Source organism: Chelon labrosus (genome assembly GCF_963514085.1).
Source record: "Chelon labrosus genome assembly, chromosome: 7".
Lineage (NCBI taxonomy): Eukaryota > Metazoa > Chordata > Actinopteri > Mugiliformes > Mugilidae > Chelon > Chelon labrosus.
Genome location: NC_140343.1, coordinates 16,149,326 through 16,167,422, shown reverse-complemented (window position 1 = coordinate 16,167,422; position 18,097 = coordinate 16,149,326). Strand labels below are relative to the sequence as shown.

Here is an 18,097-nt window from a genome sequence, read left to right as displayed (position 1 = left end):
TGAGGCATCAGTGCTAACCACCTCGCCCCCATCTGTTGAAAATTACATTTTTTTTTTTTTGTTATAGAGTGATAAAGCCAATTTCACATATATCTGTAAAAATTGGTGTGAGAAGATGCTGCTAGCCAAACAATTCTATTAGATGCACTTACTTTTTTCTCATCTGGTGTCTAAGAGAAAAGTTTAATTTGTTGATTCCTTGTTATACATTATGATCATAATTATATACATACAGCGTAACACAGTTGTAAATAATAAAGGCTCTGTCATGGCTCACGACACGAGAGATTTGTTATCGGTGCAAACCCAGCTATTAATAGAGGCCAATTTAACACGAGTAAACATTAGTATTTTCTCCCAATCTGCAGACCATAAACATTTTAATATGTTGCAAACAAAAGTGAAATCTACAATAAGGAAACAAAACACTGAGTACGGTGGCTTTGTGATATTGTTTGGATTTAATGCTACCCAAAAACAAATGAGGACAACCTACTTTGATATGAGGCACAGAGCATAATTACAAATAGTTACTCATAGCTTCTCTCGCCTTAAAAATAATGGGACATCCTGGTGGTGAGCAAGTTTGACGTGGTGGTGTAGTAGAAGCATCTCTGATTGGATTGTGGGACCTTTTCCAGCATGGTTCTCATCATCTCTCTCTGTCCAGTCAGTCATTAAAGTATGGTTGAATTCATGCAAAAACATATAGATTTGTTTATTCAGACTTGAAGAGCACACCTGCAGACACCCTGATCACATGTCACGCCTCTGATTCCCATCACTGATACAGACTGTGTGGCTGGATCCAACGCTGACCACTTCCAAAATAAAATACTGTAAGACAAGTGTTTAAGAATTGATTTTAATTAAATCCACACGTCAATAACAGCTGTTAGAATACGATCATTTGAAATTTTACAGTTTTATCCTCAACAGGCATCAAATGTGTCCCCAGATCTGAACATTTGGTACAGGATATAACAATCCACACCTTAAGCAGTCCTCCCAGTTCTCAGTGGCATCAGCTTCCAGTGCTGCTGCCCTCAGCAGCTTCTTATTGTCTGTTTGCCTATAGGAACAACTGGAGGCAATTCAAGGCTTAATAAAATATTATTTAAATTTTATTGTCTTTTAATATGAACATATAAAAAAACACAAACAAAACATTTACATCATGGATTGTAAGCCTCTGCCCATGCTACCTTATGCATTATTAGAAGAAGAGATGCCACTACAAAAAGACCAGACCCTCGGTTTTCTACAGCTCCAAATAACCTGCAAACATATCTGGCTCAGATCCACAGTAGCAACCTGCACCACCTCTCATCTTCAACCATAAGGCAATGACAAGTTTAGGAGATCCACTCAAATAATGACGTCTATACCTAGCAACAAATGAACAATGTCCTTTTCATATGTATAGCAGTTACTTACAAATACAGACTGCCTACTTCAAGGCATGAATTAGAGTTTTTTACATTTTGCTTCAAAGTGCCTTACATAGAATATCCTTTTTGGAGACAGACTCTGACATATCACAGGCAAAGTCCCATCAATTTTGTGTGGATTCCCAAAATGTTTTCATCTGTATATCGATTTCGTATGCTGTCAAAAGAAGGAGAAAAATGGAAGACCAGATTTGACTCAATCTACTTTTTTTCCAAATCATCAACCCAATCAGAAGATGCACATGCAACAGCGAGGCCCAGATCAATGTGTAAATGTCATTTTACTGTGCGTTTGAGAATGGCAAAAAAAAAAAAAAAAAAAGATTGTGTGCTGATCCAACAACAACAATAGATGCTGAAAGAGGGAAACGCTCCATGCAGAACTCCTCCGAGTCATTACCACCACGCCCTCGCAAAGGTGTCTCGCATCGGAGCAGGGCCACTGCTTTTCTAGTTTCACATTTTCTTATTCTTACGCAAATAGTAGGTGACAATTGTTCATAATGGTCAAGGATCGTTGATTAATATTCACTACATGAGGGCTTTCAAATAAACAAGCCATAATCTTGGGATAGATGAAAGTGCAAGCAGCTCAAAGCAACACTTTTCTTATCAAATTCTTATGACCTAACTAAAGCCTGCTCACCTAGTATCCCTACCGGAGGAGGAGCAACATCACATACCGACAACATCAGTGCAGGTGCAGACAAATATTAGTTGTAAGCCTACAGCATGTAGCAACTGAAGTCCAATTCTATTCCAGCAAATAGATGTGACCTTATTTACATCGAAAGGAAGGAGGCAGAGAGGGGTTGCTTCACGAAGCAACTCTGCTTGTTCCAGGCAGGCCTATTTGTAATCCAATCAATGACTTTAAACTTGGTGGGGTTGCACTTACTGACACTTCATTAAGTTCCGTTGTGTCAGACATGTTGAACCCACCGCAGCAAAGTAGTCGGAATGGTGCTTTGACCCAGGTCGGATTCGTTCAATGGGAAAAGAAAAGCAGCGTTCATCAACAGCAGAGCCACGAGCCCAGATCAATTATATCTCTACATCCAAATCCCAGCAGCAGAGGTGCCCTGATTTTTCCGCAATAAACAGCTATGGTCTGTGGAGTAATACACCTAAAACAAAATAATATGCAGATGTACCACAAACAACCGTTTTGAGAACGTGAAGCAAATAAATAAATATGAAACCTTCAAAGAGGGCACGATAGCATGGGATAAAGGGATGACAACATGTCTGAATCCTGTTCTGTCCATTTCTGACTAGAAAATCTAGAAAACCATAAATGGAATAAAATACCTTCTGGCAGATTGGGGTCTCAACTTGCGGCCAGCTCAACTGACCTTAAAACAACAAACTCCAATTTCCACCAATAAACAAAAAAAAAAAAAAAAAAAGGCACCAAAACCTCACAACCATTTACTCGTCAAAGATTTCTTAAAACATCTGCTTTGGCACAGCTGCCGTACAGTAAATTTGGTGAGTTACGTCCGTAGGGAGTTCTGAAACATGAACCCAAACAAATCTGGTCACAGTTACAGATACACTGTAAATGCTTTACACGTGCATGTTTTACAGAGTCGACAGATTCACAAGTTTTTGAGTCGCTCACATCAACAGTTAGCCTGGTTTAACTCAAATCAACACACCTTCAACCAAAGATTTTTTTGTTGCTGCAGTGGGAACACAGCTGCATGAAACAATGGAACTAAAAAAAAAAAAAAAAACATAAAAAACACAATCTCCAGTGTAAAATTGGCTTTAGAAATACTCGTCAATTCTTCTGTTCTCCACTTCTTTCAAAGCTACTCTCTGGTCAGTCTGCTAAGTTTTTATGACTGAGGTAGGTTCTCTTTATCTAAGGAAAAAAAAATAAAAATGGAAAGCATCACACATTGAGGCCAGTACTGTGCTCTGCCCTTTAATAATTAAAAGGATAAATTCCTGAAAAAACCCTTTCAAGCTCTGAATGAATTCTGTGAATAAAGAACACAATAGGAGTCTTTTTAAATTTGCATCTCACTCCAGACATCTCTGCCTTATCCTCCCGCCCAATTTATTCCTGCCTTCTCATTCACTACTGAAAACCACTGAGGAGCCTCCATTCTCAACTTGACTGTTCATCACGAATGTGACAAAAAATCAGAGACGCAAACATTGAACGCCCACGGCTAAAAGAGCCTGTGATTCCAAGTCATATACAAAGAGAGTGGGGTGGTAGAGAGGGAATAGTCTGGGAAGAGAGGCGCAGGTGTGGTGGTGGTGGAGGTGGAGGTGGTGGGGTGCTCAATCCATTCAGTTTCTTTAGTAGAGGCAGGACGGTACAGATATTCACTGCAAGATGATGATAAAAGTTAAGAGTTGCCTCCAGTGGTGTACAGTACAAAGAGGAATCCTTATCACTCTAGACTGAAGATTCATGAGCAGTGCATTTGAATATGTTTGTATTGTCTGGATTTAAACCAGAGCAGCTGAAAGGCTCTGATGTTTGGGCAGAAAGGAGAGTTGTTGCATCTAGTGGATTTACTGTGTTCCTGTCCTCAAGTTTTAAGCCCCCTGTCTCTCTGTCTCTGTGTGTGTGTCAGTCTATGAGGGGACAGAGCTGCGGGGTCAGTAGGCAGTGACAAGGTCCTTGTCGTAGTCGTATCGGCCCCTCTTTGGGGCAGGACTGTCGGCGCTATCCTCTGTGTCCTCACTGTCTCCTCCAGCCCCGCCCCCCTCCTCCTCAGACGAGGAGTCAAGAGTCAGATCTACCACTGCACCTCCTCCTGGTGCCACGCCGGGTCCTCCTGCGACTCCCGCCATCCCCACGGAACCGCTTCCAGATTTGCCCGTGAGACTAGTGCTGCTGTGGGCTGGAGAATGACCGTTTGCTTCAGGGCTGCCTGCAGATCAAAACGCCAGTCGGTTGAATGATTAGTTAGAAGGACTCAGTACAGGAAACTGTTGCAAAAACATTCACACATTGACAGGGTTTGACACTTACATATGTCAACAACAGGGTACTCGGGTGTGCTGCTGCGTTCCCTTTCCTTGTCCCTCTCCTTTTCATCGCTGATAGGTCGCCAGGAGCCGTCTGTTAAGTACTCAATCTCCTCGATGTCCTCACTTGTCTCTTTCAGAATCTCAGATAACAGCCTGAAATACACACTGCTGGTTAGAGAAGCCTCAGAAAGCTGATTTTGCGCAAGAAAGGAAACAGAACACTGACGTACAGGCAGCTAACAGAGATCTGCATGAAATTAACTTGTACATCCTGTAGTGTAGAGAGCACGTCTGTCAGTTACTCAGTTACTCTGCTGCCATACTAACCCAATCCTAATAACCTTGAAGATTTGCATGAAATTGATTGATTTAATTTGGTTATTCAAGCTGTGCTGTATGAAGACAATAAACTCAAATCTTCCCTGTTCCTTATTAATAAATTCGATTATTGACAAATTCTACTAACTAGACTGTTCAAAATTCAACTGAAGACCTGATAAAGAAGGGACTTTGGCACAAGATTAATTTAAGGAACGCAAACAGACCTCGCAGCCAAAGTGTAGCACAATGCTTCCAGTCTTTGTGAGAATAAGGGAGTGTCTGTAAGCGTGCCTTAGAATTTGTAGGAAATAAAACACCCTTTTTTTGTTTGGCCATTTTTGTTTTGATGAACTGGACTGCAGGTTCAAAGATGTCTTTTCTACTGGAACAAACCAATATGATAGTAGTGATGCTCAATAACAAACTAGGTCTAGAACTGGAAACACTGTGGACTGACGTTCAGCCGACTGGTTGCCTCGTAGAGCTGGATCTCATTGTTTTTTATATAATAAGTTTGTTTTGTCATATCATGAATCAGAAAGTCAACAAAAAAGCAATTTTACAGGGTGACATCCTTTGGAATATAACCTGACAGCAGGTGCACAAACACAAAAACACATCAGATAACTAAACTTTATGCCACGAAAGATAATCACAGCTTTTGAAATGAGCACACAGCGGCTGGTGCATGGTTCAACTTGTATCAGAAGTCCTTAAAATATCTGTGCAGCTCGAGTAATTATCCCTTCAACACAGAGATGGTAAAAAAAATACACATTGTAAATGTTCAGAACTGAATGGAAGAAATATGGTGCTGCAGGGTTGGGACAGGTCAGAGCATGCTTCTGTCTCCTTACCCATCAATGGTAAGCAGCTCAAACGGAGCGGGCTTGTCACAAACAGGGCAAGTCCATGTGGGCTTCTTCTCGTTCATCTGCAGGAAGAAGACCGCGTCGAAACACTGAAGATGGGCACAAGTTAGCACTCGGCATGGTACCCCGAGACGCATCTTCACCAGCTGGGAAGAGAGAGAAGGAGGAGATGCAGCAAGTTAAAGAGATCACATCAAGGGGAACATTTTGGACGTAAGTCACAGCTACAGACGTCATGAAATTGTACTCACTGGACAGATGAGAGAAACTCTGAGGCCTGTGGTTGCAATTTCGCTTTCTGGGTCAAAACGTAGTTTGTCTTGAACTGTTGATAAATGACAGGTAAACAGTTATGATACATGTCTGTCAGAAAACATGCAGAATCATTTGAAATCAAAAGTCACCTGCAAAAAGATTAATACAAAGTATAAAAGTTTGACTCACTGCGTTCACGACAGCGTTCTGCGCTCTCTACAGAGCAGAGTTTAAGTTGGCTGAAGAGGTCTGAGGCAGTGAAGACCCTCACTAAATACACCGCCACTGAGTACCGCTGAAAACACAGAATCACAGGGTATGAGTATTTATTCCACAAAAGCTTAAAGTCACTTAAAACACAATTAATTATGGTAAGAGATTGAAAAAATTGCCCTCTATCTATACTGGTTACTCCTGATGAATAAATGTAAAGAACAAAGAAGAAGTGGGAATGCGAATCTTTTCTTGGCTTGTGGTTATAGTTAGCTCGAAACAAAGGGACTATTAAAAACATTAAGCTTCCCTTTATACAAAAATGGCTCTCTGCTTAAACCAACCCAACCCCAACTAAACACGTTGGGGTTGGGCGACTGGAGGAATACAGTATGTCGGCTAGTGGCTTGATGCATCGCCAGTTGTTTTTGAGAGCAATTATTGTCATTTTATTTTGCTAATTTAATGGTTTGCCTCCTCCAGAATACAACTCAATAAATAATTAGTCAGAAAAGCACAATCTAAAGAGTACGGCAATAGGAACCGGCAACCATACTATGGACATTGTGGTTGCATTTTCGTCTTTTGCTAAAGACTGCGGTGCTGTCGGATTGGTTGGTGCTGAAAAACAACACCAATTCATACATTATAGTTGAGAACTTTAACATAATCTGTATGTGTGGCACCCTAATCATTTAAGCGGAAGAGTCCTTCATCTGATGCCACCTGACTCTAGGCTGTGCAGCCTGTCTTACACTGAATTACTTATTAATATCAATATTTCAAGGATGATTTAGTATGCTTAATTGACAAGGTCTGTTGTGTTAAAGCAAAATGAATGAATAAAATACTGAATAATAAAGCTGTTTTAGCTTGAAATGCCATTAAGCGTGCCACTGACACACATTTTAAACAAATCCTCCAACCATACTGAAGTCACAGAAGCTGTTCTTCTGAGTCAGCTACAAAGCTATGGAGTTGCACTGTCTGAGGAATCAATTCCTTATTCTTAAGTACCACAACAAATGACTAAAAATTGTTTTTTTTCTGTCATCTCTAAAGTGCTGCTTGTTTTAAAATACAGCATTTTGATGATGCCTCGGATAAAATTAACTTGCTAGAACTCAATAGATGTTCACTGATCTAAAACTAATCAGATCTCACAAGGAACAGCCCAAAGCCTAATAATATTCAGTTACAACAACAATACAACTATAGACCAGCAAATAAACAAGAGTAGAAGTTAGTCAGTAAATTTACTTGTTGTAGTGCTAATTAATAGCCAAAGAAAACAGCCTCTTATTGTACCTAATTCCAACTTTCACTTTTCTCATTACTGGCTGACTGAAGAAAAGAAGCTTGTAGTACAAACTGGCTGTAGTCATATGTCTCCTACAAATCCCAGTATTAGAATCTGCCAAAAGGCACTTGACAGATTCCCTGAAGATCTTCGTTGCAGCCATTATTCTGAGCTAAGGCTGTGTGACTGAGCATTTGACTCTCACCTTGCCAAAGTTTCCCCAGGTGACAGTGACTCTGTTGGTGACATTAGAGAGATGCAACCAGGGAGTGATGTTTACAGGACGACAGGGACGACGGGGTTCAACGCCAGGCTTATTGGAGGGGTAATATCCCTGTAAACACCGACAATGGAAAAAGAAACAAAAACATGTAAATTATATAATAATCTTGACTTCCTGTTATTTCTGACTGACTTCCTCATAATAATATGTCCGTTCAGATCTAACATTCACCTTCCTGCCTACAGGCCAGCTGATCACTCTCTCTTTCACTATCTTTGCTCTACCTTGTACTCTGCTGGCCTACTTCAGACTTATGACATACAGGCCTGTAGGGAGCACTGAAGCACTTATCTTTCATTTAATTTATTTAGTAATACATTTGTTATTTGATTGAAAATGATCACTCAGTTGATATTTGTCCATGCAAGTTCTGGCTATATACTATAAAACAGCATTTGACACTTGAGTTAGGCAACAAAATATTATATAACCATCTTTGTTTTCACAACTTTTATTTTTAACAGCCATCTTCCTGGTTTCATTTGCGGGCTACACACCCTGAGAACACAACAATGCAGTAAACCCTTGGCTGTTTAAGATTCCCATCTCTACATGTACACCCATCACAAGAATTAGTAGTTCACACCTACAGCTAAATAGCCTCCTGTTTCAGTTGTCTTTGGGTTAACTAACGAATGCTCTGTACCTGTACATTCTTCTCTAGCATTGTTACAAATCCACCTGCATTAGGTCGGATAATCCACGAATTATGCCACACTGACTTTCTTGAAAACAAATCGTTAACAGTGATGTTTGAGGAAATTGTTTGACAAGAACGAGTTCAGATTTAGATTAGGATGTTTGTAATGTGAAGGTGTGGCATTCCTCAGAGTGACTCAACCTACCGGCACATGACAGTAGGACTGGTTGACTTTGACAGCAATGTTGGGAGGATACTGGTCCTCTTGAATACCAATGGAGTCTGTGTAACAGATTCTGCAATAAAGAAGACAAAGAAAGAAAGAAAACTTAGCAGCACAGGAACGGCTCACAGTTTGGACAATGAAGATGAGTGTATGTGAGCGTAATGAGAGCTTTTATTATGAAAGATCAAATGTAAAAAACAATTCACGTCATCAGTTAGAGACATACTTATTAGCAGCACAGTGACTGGCAGGGCTAAAACATTCCAGGGGACGGGGTTGTGAAATATCTACTAAGTTTCGCTTGGAATTACTGGTAACTTACCTAAGAACCACTTGGATTGATCGAATTCCTGGACGAAGCTCACTACAAAGTTAAAAGATCACAAAAATAAAATAAGCATCCATTACATACTTGTAAAATAAACTAATGGTAATTAAAGATCATGTAGATCGGGAAGAAAAGCATTTAGTGACCTTGCATTTCGGATCTGGTCTGCTTGGGTTGGTGTTAACTCAAAGATGCACTGACTGTCTTGCAGTTTCTCACTGTTCTGGGCAACTGTAAACATATGCATCATAAAAACAGCTCAGTGTACGGCTCAATAATTCAGCAGAGAATGTGCAAATCTCCTTAACAATTTTATGGAGAATCACCAGACTGTCTGCACTCACTTAGCTCTGTTGGTGAAAGCAGTGTCTCCAACGTTTGGTAGAAGGGCAGTGGCACCAGCTTGACCTCTGCTGCAGGCGTTGTAATCGGTTTAGAAATGCCGTTGAGGTAGTCTGCCCCCTGAGAGGTGGTAGTTGGGGAGGAGCTGAGTGATGAGTACGCAACCGGGACGCCCTCAGGACGCCGCGCCGCCAGCCAACTGGATGTTCTGGGGAAACGCGACTCATAGAGCTGCCTGACGTTCTTCAGCAGCTCTGGGCTGTACTCTGTCTGCACCAGCCTCAAAGCTCGGCCCACCAGGTCCTGCTTCAGCCCGCTTTTGCTGCGACCCATGGAGGCCAACAGCGTCTGCAGGTCTGAGACCCGGAAACTTTTGACCATGTTCTAGTGGAAAGAAAAGACAAAAACATCAGATTCACGACACAATGACATGTATAAACAGGGTTATTGAATTTACAAGTCCTGACTCCTTTTGAGAGCCAAATCCAGACTGAAGGGGTGTTGATACTTGATTGCATTGCAAACCATTTACTGTCACAGTGACAATGGTTTAAAAAATTCTGAATGTTTTGCAGATTTCTTAAGGGGCGACTTTCTGTGAGAAACAAAATAAATAAATAAAAAAGCAAAGTTTATTTGTATGTGCAAGGCAGGAAAATACTTTCCAGTAGATCTGTGGTTGGTGGTTTAAAAGCCTGTTATGTCTGGAAAACCCCATCAAAATGAATCATTCTGTAATTTGTGGGGGCTCGTGTTTACACCTGCCAAATCCCCCCTCAGCGACGCTATACAATTAATTACCATTAACTTCTAGAGAACTCAAGGTTTCTTCCTGTTAAAACTGAGTTTTTTCTTGCCACGACTGCCTTACTTAGTGCTTGCTCTGGAGGTTTCGGGCTTTGCGTTCTGTAAAGTGTCTTGAGACAATTTGTATAGTTGTTGACGTTATATAAATTAAATTGAATTGAATAATGACGCAGCATTGCATCAGAGTGTTTGAATCCTGCTAAAATTAGCATCTACCCCGGACGCTATAATCCTGCAGAGGCTTGAAACCACCTTGCAATTAGCTGCCTATATTAAGAAGTCACACTGCTGCTACTTCTAATCACCTGCATTACTGGCCAAGTCATTGTTCTTAAACAAACTGTGGTACCTTTAACCACACTTAAGAACCCTCAATCCGGATCAGCCGCGACAATGTGTGACGACGACGCGGCAAATCACCGTTTACAGCCACACTATACATTCTATTTATACACCAAAACAACAATCTCTGACAGCAAGGCTCAGAAAAAGTACACCCTATAGACTTAATTAAAGGATTTAAAGGATTATTTTAATGAGGAATCATAGATGATGCCTATAATTCCTCATACATTTTCAATCTGTCATGTAACATCATCAGTTATGTACGCTTTAGTCAGATATGTGTATCTATGACAGATGTATGTTTATCTTGTTGTTCTCTTCTCTCTTTCTTCTGTCTGTACCCGGCTGGCCTTGGGCAGATGGGTCCCTCCATATGAGCTGGGTTCTGCTCAAGGTTTCTTCCTGTTAAGAGGGAGTTTTTCCTTGCCACCGTCGCCTTCAGGCTTGCTCTGGGGCTTTCAGGCCGGGTTTTTGTAAAGCGTCTTGAGACGATTTGTATTGTTATTGACGCTATATAAATAAAATTGAATTGAACTGAATAGAGAGTTGAAACACACATGTTCAAAATGCGAATAAAATCAATATTTTGAATCTTTATTTGAAAGGAGAACGGTATAGATTGCTTTGAGTAATGTTTACGTTACGGCTATATCAGTTTGCAATTAACATTAAATGTAATGTTAATGAACTTCTTCTGCTAACACACTCTTATTTCTCACTACTAAGTGGCATGGTGTTTATCTATGAAACCCCGAGCATTCAGTGTTTGTTGTCATTTGTCTCAACTGTTTGTGGTTTAGGGATTAACACCTCAGCAAAGCAGTAGCAACCAAAACATAACCGGAAGAAAATCATAATAATGTAATCATAATGTTTACTTAGTGAAAGTGTATGAACACAGAGTAAACACTGAAGCAAACAACAGTCGGAAATACTCGCCATACTGTGTCCAGATTTTCATTAGATTAGATTAGATTAGATAAAACACATTGATCGGTTATCTGAGGTTAAGCGACATACGACTGAACACAGGCTGCCTGAGGATGTCTTACAGCAGCGTGTAGGGGGAAAACACGGACTGTTGTTGTTGCTGCTGGAAAAGCCTCAGCAGTCTACATTTTTTCAGCTTAGCCTGACATTGTTGAATGGGAGATGTCTTTTATTTGGATTAAATTTTCCGAATAAGGCTGCTGCCCACTGGGTTTCTGACAGACGAAGCTGGCCATAACTGCAGCCATAAAGTAACGATGCAGTCTCACTTGAGCACAGCCAATGTAGCCGGTGCTATCGGCAAGCTAGCTCCTCTAAAGACTGGGCTAGTGGTATTCAATCATAGCAACTGGATATTTTGACAGGTGCACAGCTCCACAAGCCAACACACGAACTACATCAAAACCCTATTGTAAGCCAAGTAACTTCAAATGGTAACATGCCAAGAAGCATGCCCCCCTGAAAACCCTGAGATGCTTGTATGGTCTCATCATTCATTTTCAATGTCTACCCTCAGAGCCAGCGTGATGCTAGCTAAACCAACGCACTTGCCTGGTTAACATTAGCTACCAGGCTGGCTACGTTAGCACCTCAGGCTAATTCGTTTCGTCGCGGCTACAATACACCACGTCTGAGGAGGTAGGTGCTCTTAACAATATTCCCACAAATTCCCCGGTTTCACACGGCCAGTGTGAGTTTCAACCCACACTCCGCGCCCGTCTCCCTTTAAACCAAAGCCAACCAAGCTCTACTTGCCATCGCTTCCACCAGTTCGGCCGCCATCTTCGTGCAGCAGTACCGCGAGAGTCAGAGACGACGGCTAGTCTTTCACCAATGAAACGCCGAGTCGACTTTGATAGACGTGCGGCTTCAGCCAATCAAATCGCCGCTTTTGCCAGAGCCCGAAGCGCTACATTCGAAATAGGCGGGACGGCCGTGATTTAAAGTTACAGTACAACTTTTTAAAAGCACTAAGAGGCAGGTCTGTTTTCCAAAATAGGCCTCAGTGTCCATTAAAAATACCAGATGTAAAAGTATTCTAATATTCGCAATGATTCCGTTCAATGGTGTTGAGTTACTTGGAAAGTGCGTCTTGAAGGCTGTTTAAAATCAACGTGGATGTAAAGCATGGAGTGTCATGTGGATTGGGTCGCATGGTCCATTCAATTCCCGTCCGAGCAAAATAATCCACTCCAGGTTCTGCAGCCAGCCGTGAGATGTGCAGTTAGTGCTTTGTCTAAGATATGTTGAAAATTAAATTAGCACGAGTAATTAACGAAACGCACTTACACGTGAAGGTATCAGGTCAACCGCGTACTGTTCACATCACAAATACCATGTGGTGTCACGATACCACGGAAATGGACATAAGAATTTCGAGGAAGACTATGAACTCCCAGTGGTGATCCAGCCCTGCTTTTCCAAAGGCTCCTCATATATGAGCAAATAATAGGTTCATGGAAACACAGAAATCAATCCAGGGAATTGCCATATCATGTAATAACACGCTGTGTTTTGTTTTGGATTCACTTTGGATGTAAAATGTCAATAAAACCAGGCTATATTTTCAGAAGGACAGCTCTCTTCAGCACTATGCTTATTGATAGAAAAGGTTATCTGTGCTTAATTTAGTTTATAGACAAAACTGATGAAAGCAAAATAAGATTCCTTTAGTTTAGTTATTCATGCCTATGTCTAAAACTTGGTTTATAAATGCTCGTCTGAGCTACAACTTGGTAGATTCTGCAATTTGTAGAATTTAACATTGTTTTTCAGTTAATAGAATATAAGCGCGCACCTAAATTCATATAACTACACTAACTACATTACAATGCAAAGGCTTGGGAGGTAGCAGACAGCAGTCTTTATGTTGCGCATATATTTCTTGTTCCATTATTTAAACAGAAGAGGGCAATATGGTCCATGATTTGACCTGACTCTCATTTAATTCACCCCCGCTGTTGAACTGGCAGAACAAAGCGGATCTATCTACTGTACTAGCTGTGTTTTATGGACTACACTGATGACCGCTGTGAAAATGGTGTGAGTTAATTACCGTGCCTCTTATGTGGAGGTTATTAACATCTCTGCAACTCCACAGTTAGCAAGTCCATCAGTAGAAACTCATGCACACTGTTAAAATAGTTTTATATCTCAAAGACAATATAAAACATGGAATACGGTGCATTGATCATTGTCTGTTATACGTAACACTGCAACTGTGGCAGTGACATCTTGGGATTTAATAATTTGCCATTGACTAGAGTTTGATGTGTAGATGTTCAGCCTGTACATCAGAACATAAACAACGTGTAGTCTGCTGTATTTTACATAAATCTCTAGAAACCTCTTCATTGTCGACATGACAACATCGTTACAAATAAAGGACAGTTTCTGTCATAAGTCTTTAGAAATACTAAAACAATTTTAAGTTATTTAAGCTGTAGCTCTTTTTTTTTTTTTAAAGTAAATGACAGTTATTTAAAGGGTAAAGTTTGAATGAACAAATAAACTAACCAGTAAGAGTGCTGAAACAGTCACCAAATAGGTAGATGGAATTTATTTATTTAAAAATAAATCATTATTTGCCAGTAAAATATCAGATAAAATTGTAGAACATAATGCAATATAATAGCACTCAGAAGCCATTCAGTTTTTACCTCAGAGGTAGCTCTAACATTGAATCTATATGCTTTATTTACTGAACTGGAAAATCCTTATCTATAATGATAATATAATGAAAGACTTAACTGTTTCCCCATAATATATTAATAAATAATTGTCTTTATAACATGTAGTTGGATACAATTAAAAAAAAAAAAATTTCTTCATACTATTTATTGTTCAGTTGTATTGAATCTGCACTCTCTAAAACATTAAACTTGACCATTTAATTACTGCTCTATGGTAATTGAAGTAATTCTTTGGACAGTATCCCGGACAAAACAACTTTAACAGGATAACTGTGGCCACCTAAAAGGCCTTTGATTCTATAGCATCCATCCTTTGCTCACCATGTCTTACTAAATCTTGAGTGTTTAATCTCCCGTAATTACAAAGATTTGCTTAGGTTAATAAAAATAATCCGCCTCAATTCAGACCCCCTACCTAGACCTCCCCTGTGCCTCCTTTACCCCTTTCTGTGAGGGATAAATTCACAGTCATATAAATAGGGACACCATCCCAAGTGTGAGCACAACTCTTTGATTCACGAGAAGAGGTTTTGATCGGCAGGTTAAAAGGAGGGACGAAGACATCTACTTAAAATCTGCTGGCAAACAAATTGGCAGCATTCAGCCGCGTTGACTGACGTCATTTCTACAGGTTGCGATTGTGTCGCTCGTGAGCACTTCAAGGTTAACGACAGTTGAGAGGCTCATCTTTATCTCTGATCTTGTCAACAGTAAGACTTTGGCGAAAGAAACGAGTGGCGTTGATGCGTTCACTTTACGAAGGGTCCTAATTTTAAAGGATGGTAGGAAAGCTGTGAAACCTAGACGCACCTTTCTGAGAAGACACTTAGAAGACAATTTCGTATCTATGACCTCAGACCACTTCAGCAGTCAGTGTGGAACCGATAAAACCTCTTCAATGAGTCTGAGATATCTTGACTCCGAAATGACAATGGAGGACATAAGCAGCCGCAACGGAAGCAGAGAAAGGCTGGGACTGAGCTTTACTATTGACTACCTACTGTTCAATAAAGGAGTCAAAGGTTCTAAAGAAGAAGCGACAGGAAGTCTTGCGGCTGAGCAGACAGAGAACAACATGCTAAATCATCAGAAACTCGAAGAGGTGCGGATTCGCAGTGAGATACCGGAGAAGCGTCCGCAGAGGTCAGAGGCAGACACCGAAGGAAGGAAAGTCAAAGAAGAGGAGGGGGATGAAAATCAACAAGAGGGGGAGGAGGAAGTGACCACCACCACATCTACCAGCGGCAATCCAGGGAAGGTGGCGGACAAACCCAACCAGTCGTACATCGCGCTCATCTCCAAGGCAATCCTGGCGTCTGAGCAGAAGAAACTACTGCTGTGTGACATCTACCAGTGGATCATGGACCACTACCCTTACTTCAAGAGTAAGGTATGTCCATGTCACACTTCTTGTGTTATTCTACTTATGTGGTGGGCAGAGAAATTAAATATACATTACATATACATGTAAGAAAACAATAGTTCTAGGAAGTAAAGCTTTATTGGAGACGGTGTGAGTATTCTGAAACGAACCATGCTCAGTTAGTTTGTTAACCTGTGTAAGGAAGTCATGGGACAGATTACAAAATGGCGTGTTCCATTCAGTTGAAAAATAACGCGGCAGCCATATTCACAAGTACGACGACCTACTTGGCACAGGTAATCTGTCTGAGTGGTTAGGTAATTAGGTGCTCTCAGGGACACTAGATGAGCTTCTTGTTGGCAAATTCACAAATAAAGTAATCCTGTTGCTAGGCTGCAAACTGCCCCTGCCTTTACCAGGTGCCACAGCAGATTGGATGTAGCCTGGTGGATTAAAGTTGATCACTGGTTTGATGTGCTAAAAAAGTAACTCAGGGTGTCATGCGTTACTGCGATCATATGCAGGCTTGACACGCTATGGCACAACCTGCCAACAACAAGACAAGGTGACATCCTCAAGAGGATCAGTGATACTTAGCAGGCACCTATGTTAATTTTCAGTTGGGGACACTCATTGTTTGAGTCCTTGTCAAGCTTTGTAACTAAGCTGATTGTGTTGTGTACTTGCCGCCAACAGGATAAAAACTGGAGGAACAGCGTTCGTCACAACTTATCCCTCAACGACTGTTTCGTCAAAGCGGGCCGCAGCGACAACGGTAAAGGCCACTTCTGGGCAATTCACCCATCAAACTATCAGGACTTTTCGAATGGGGACTACCACTGCCGGCGGGCGCGGCGGAGGGTACGCAGGGGGGCGGGACAGATCCCCCTGTCCTCCCTGAGCTCCCCTTATCACCCTTCCCTCACCCGCCCTTACAGAATAACTTGCTGGTGCTGTCCTCAGGTCCCGGCACTCCCTTTGCCGTGCTTGACGCCCAGACTCTACTGGCCTTGGTCTAGCATTCAGCCACAAGTGGGGCTCCACCTGGGCCTAAACGCGTCTGTACCCTGAGAGTGAATTGTTTGTATAGTTGAGCTTGATTATACACTCAGAAAGGCCCTAAAGCAACTGTAGAATCTTATTTGCTAATGATTATATCATTAGGTGGTGTTCAAACGGACTCTTTAAAATAATATTCTTCTTTATAAGTAAGGATAAGGTGATTTTAGAAGGTCCAATGACTAAATAAAATGTATTATTCTATTAAAGCTGCTTCTTTTATTTGTGTTTTGAACGTCATTAGAAATTAAATGTTTTGTTTGTTATGATCTCATTAAATAATATTGAATTTTACATCTTTCTTTTTAAATTTTAACATCTCAGTTGTGTGTGTGTGTGTGTGTGTGTGTGTGTGTGTGTGTGTGTGTGTGTGTGTGTGTGTGTGTGTGTGTGGCTTTTAGCTAAAAGTGAGCCCAATGCTAAAATACCACCCGGTGTTAGATGCTAATTAGTCTAAGCTGTCGGGATGCAAAATCTTCTGCCTTAAGAGACTAAAATCAAGCTTTCCAAAGCCGACTCCCAAGGAAATGAGGCCAGATAATCTCGGCAATCCCAAATAGTTTCAAGAAATAGGAAGCTTATCACACAGTGTAATCCATAACCGCTGCTGCAGAAAGAGGGGGACCACGGGAGGCCGGGGATGAACAAAGCAGAGGAAAGGGAAGGAGGCAGGGATAGAGGGAGGGGAGAGGGCGCTGATTTATCGCGAAGAGGTGGGAGAGCGTTTCGGGGGCTGCGTATGTAGATGAATCAGACAAGCCAGGAACAAAACTGTGAAGTGTGTCTGAGAAGTCAAAATGATTACAATATGGAAGTAACCCTGATGTCACTGTGTGTGTGGACGGCTTGTTAAAAAGATGAAATCAATACTGTACAAGTGACAGAAACCCCCTCAAAATCACAACTGTTTTCAAAGCAGGGCCGTCAGCGTTAATATAGGATGATATCGCCACAATAAGAATCAAGTCAATTTTTACCTGTCTGGCTCCACATCAATAGTGAAATTCCTCTCTGACTTGCAAAGGTTGGCATTTACATCACTGCTCCAGCCTAAGAGGATTAGATCATACATTGACTTTTCTGAAGTTTGTTTGTCTCGGCTCATGCGGCCTTCTTATTTGCAAATTATTGAATATTTGAATAAGGCATCGTTTGACATTAAATTAGATTCTGGACAGACAAACAATATGGCAGAGGGACGAGGCCTAAAACAGAGAGCGAGAGGGAGAGCAGGTGTTACTCACAACAGTTATTTCCGGGCCGACGTTCATTAGAACTATGACAAATCCATCTAATTAATTTCAGCTCGCCAAATCTTCCTATTCAATGTCGGCAGCTAATTGGAGACCTAATTTGCTTAATTCCCATGAATTGGTCTCCAGCATCAAATCCTCTTCAATTCACCAGCTTTAAGGCTTTAATTTGGTTGCATATGTTTGCTGTACACACACACCCACACACACACACACACACACACACACACACACACACACACACACACACACAAGGCTACAATTCACACATACACAACCTATAAAATTCTTGCATAAATAAAGAAATAAAGACATTAAATGCACAATTATTCAAGTAAAAAGAGAAAAATAGAGAAAGA

The 18,097-nt window shown here is 41.0% G+C and overlaps 2 protein-coding genes across 3 annotated transcripts; one reads left to right on the top strand and one right to left on the bottom strand.

The window, feature by feature from the left end:
- Window positions 1-226: 226 nt before the first annotated feature.
- Window positions 227-12,159, bottom strand: pias4a (protein inhibitor of activated STAT, 4a). Of its 2 annotated transcripts, XR_014699169.1 has the most exons (12): window positions 12,127-12,159; window positions 9,231-9,612; window positions 9,033-9,117; window positions 8,881-8,922; window positions 8,538-8,628; window positions 7,615-7,743; window positions 6,086-6,191; window positions 5,893-5,966; window positions 5,627-5,787; window positions 4,450-4,601; window positions 995-4,348; window positions 227-837 (listed from the first exon to the last, which is right to left on the bottom strand). XR_014699169.1 is itself a non-coding variant. In XM_084548508.1 (11 exons), exons 1-11 carry the CDS (start codon window positions 12,151-12,153, stop codon window positions 4,074-4,076), a joined length of 1,524 nt encoding a protein of 507 aa, XP_084404634.1. In that variant the 5' UTR covers window positions 12,154-12,159; the 3' UTR covers window positions 846-4,073. The 2 variants fall into 2 exon arrangements, 1 of the variants encoding a protein (XP_084404634.1); XM_084548508.1 differs by lacking the exon at window positions 227-837 and having other exon boundaries at window positions 846-4,348.
- A 2,450-nt stretch (window positions 12,160-14,609) lies between these two features.
- On the top strand, window positions 14,610-16,636 carry foxq2 (forkhead box Q2). Its single transcript, XM_084549066.1, has 2 exons — window positions 14,610-15,453; window positions 16,123-16,636. Exons 1-2 carry the CDS (start codon window positions 14,911-14,913, stop codon window positions 16,495-16,497), a joined length of 918 nt encoding a protein of 305 aa, XP_084405192.1. The 5' UTR covers window positions 14,610-14,910; the 3' UTR covers window positions 16,498-16,636.
- Window positions 16,637-18,097: the final 1,461 nt, after the last annotated feature.

Excerpts from the sequence above, each read along its gene's own strand:
- pias4a (XM_084548508.1), bottom strand. The coding sequence starts at position 12,153 with ATGGCGGCCGAACTGGTGGAAGCGATG. Across the intron at positions 5,967-6,085 it reads AGAACGCTGTCGTGAACGCA|TTCAAGACAAACTACGTTTT; the intron begins GTGAGTCAAACT and ends ATTTATCAACAG. Across the intron at positions 4,602-5,626 it reads GAGCTGCTTACCATTGATGG|GCTGTTATCTGAGATTCTGA; the intron begins GTAAGGAGACAG and ends TGTGTATTTCAG.
- foxq2 (XM_084549066.1), top strand. The coding sequence starts at position 14,911 with ATGACCTCAGACCACTTCAGCAGTCAGTGTGGAACCGATAAAACCTCT. Across the intron at positions 15,454-16,122 it reads ACCCTTACTTCAAGAGTAAG|GATAAAAACTGGAGGAACAG; the intron begins GTATGTCCATGT and ends TGCCGCCAACAG.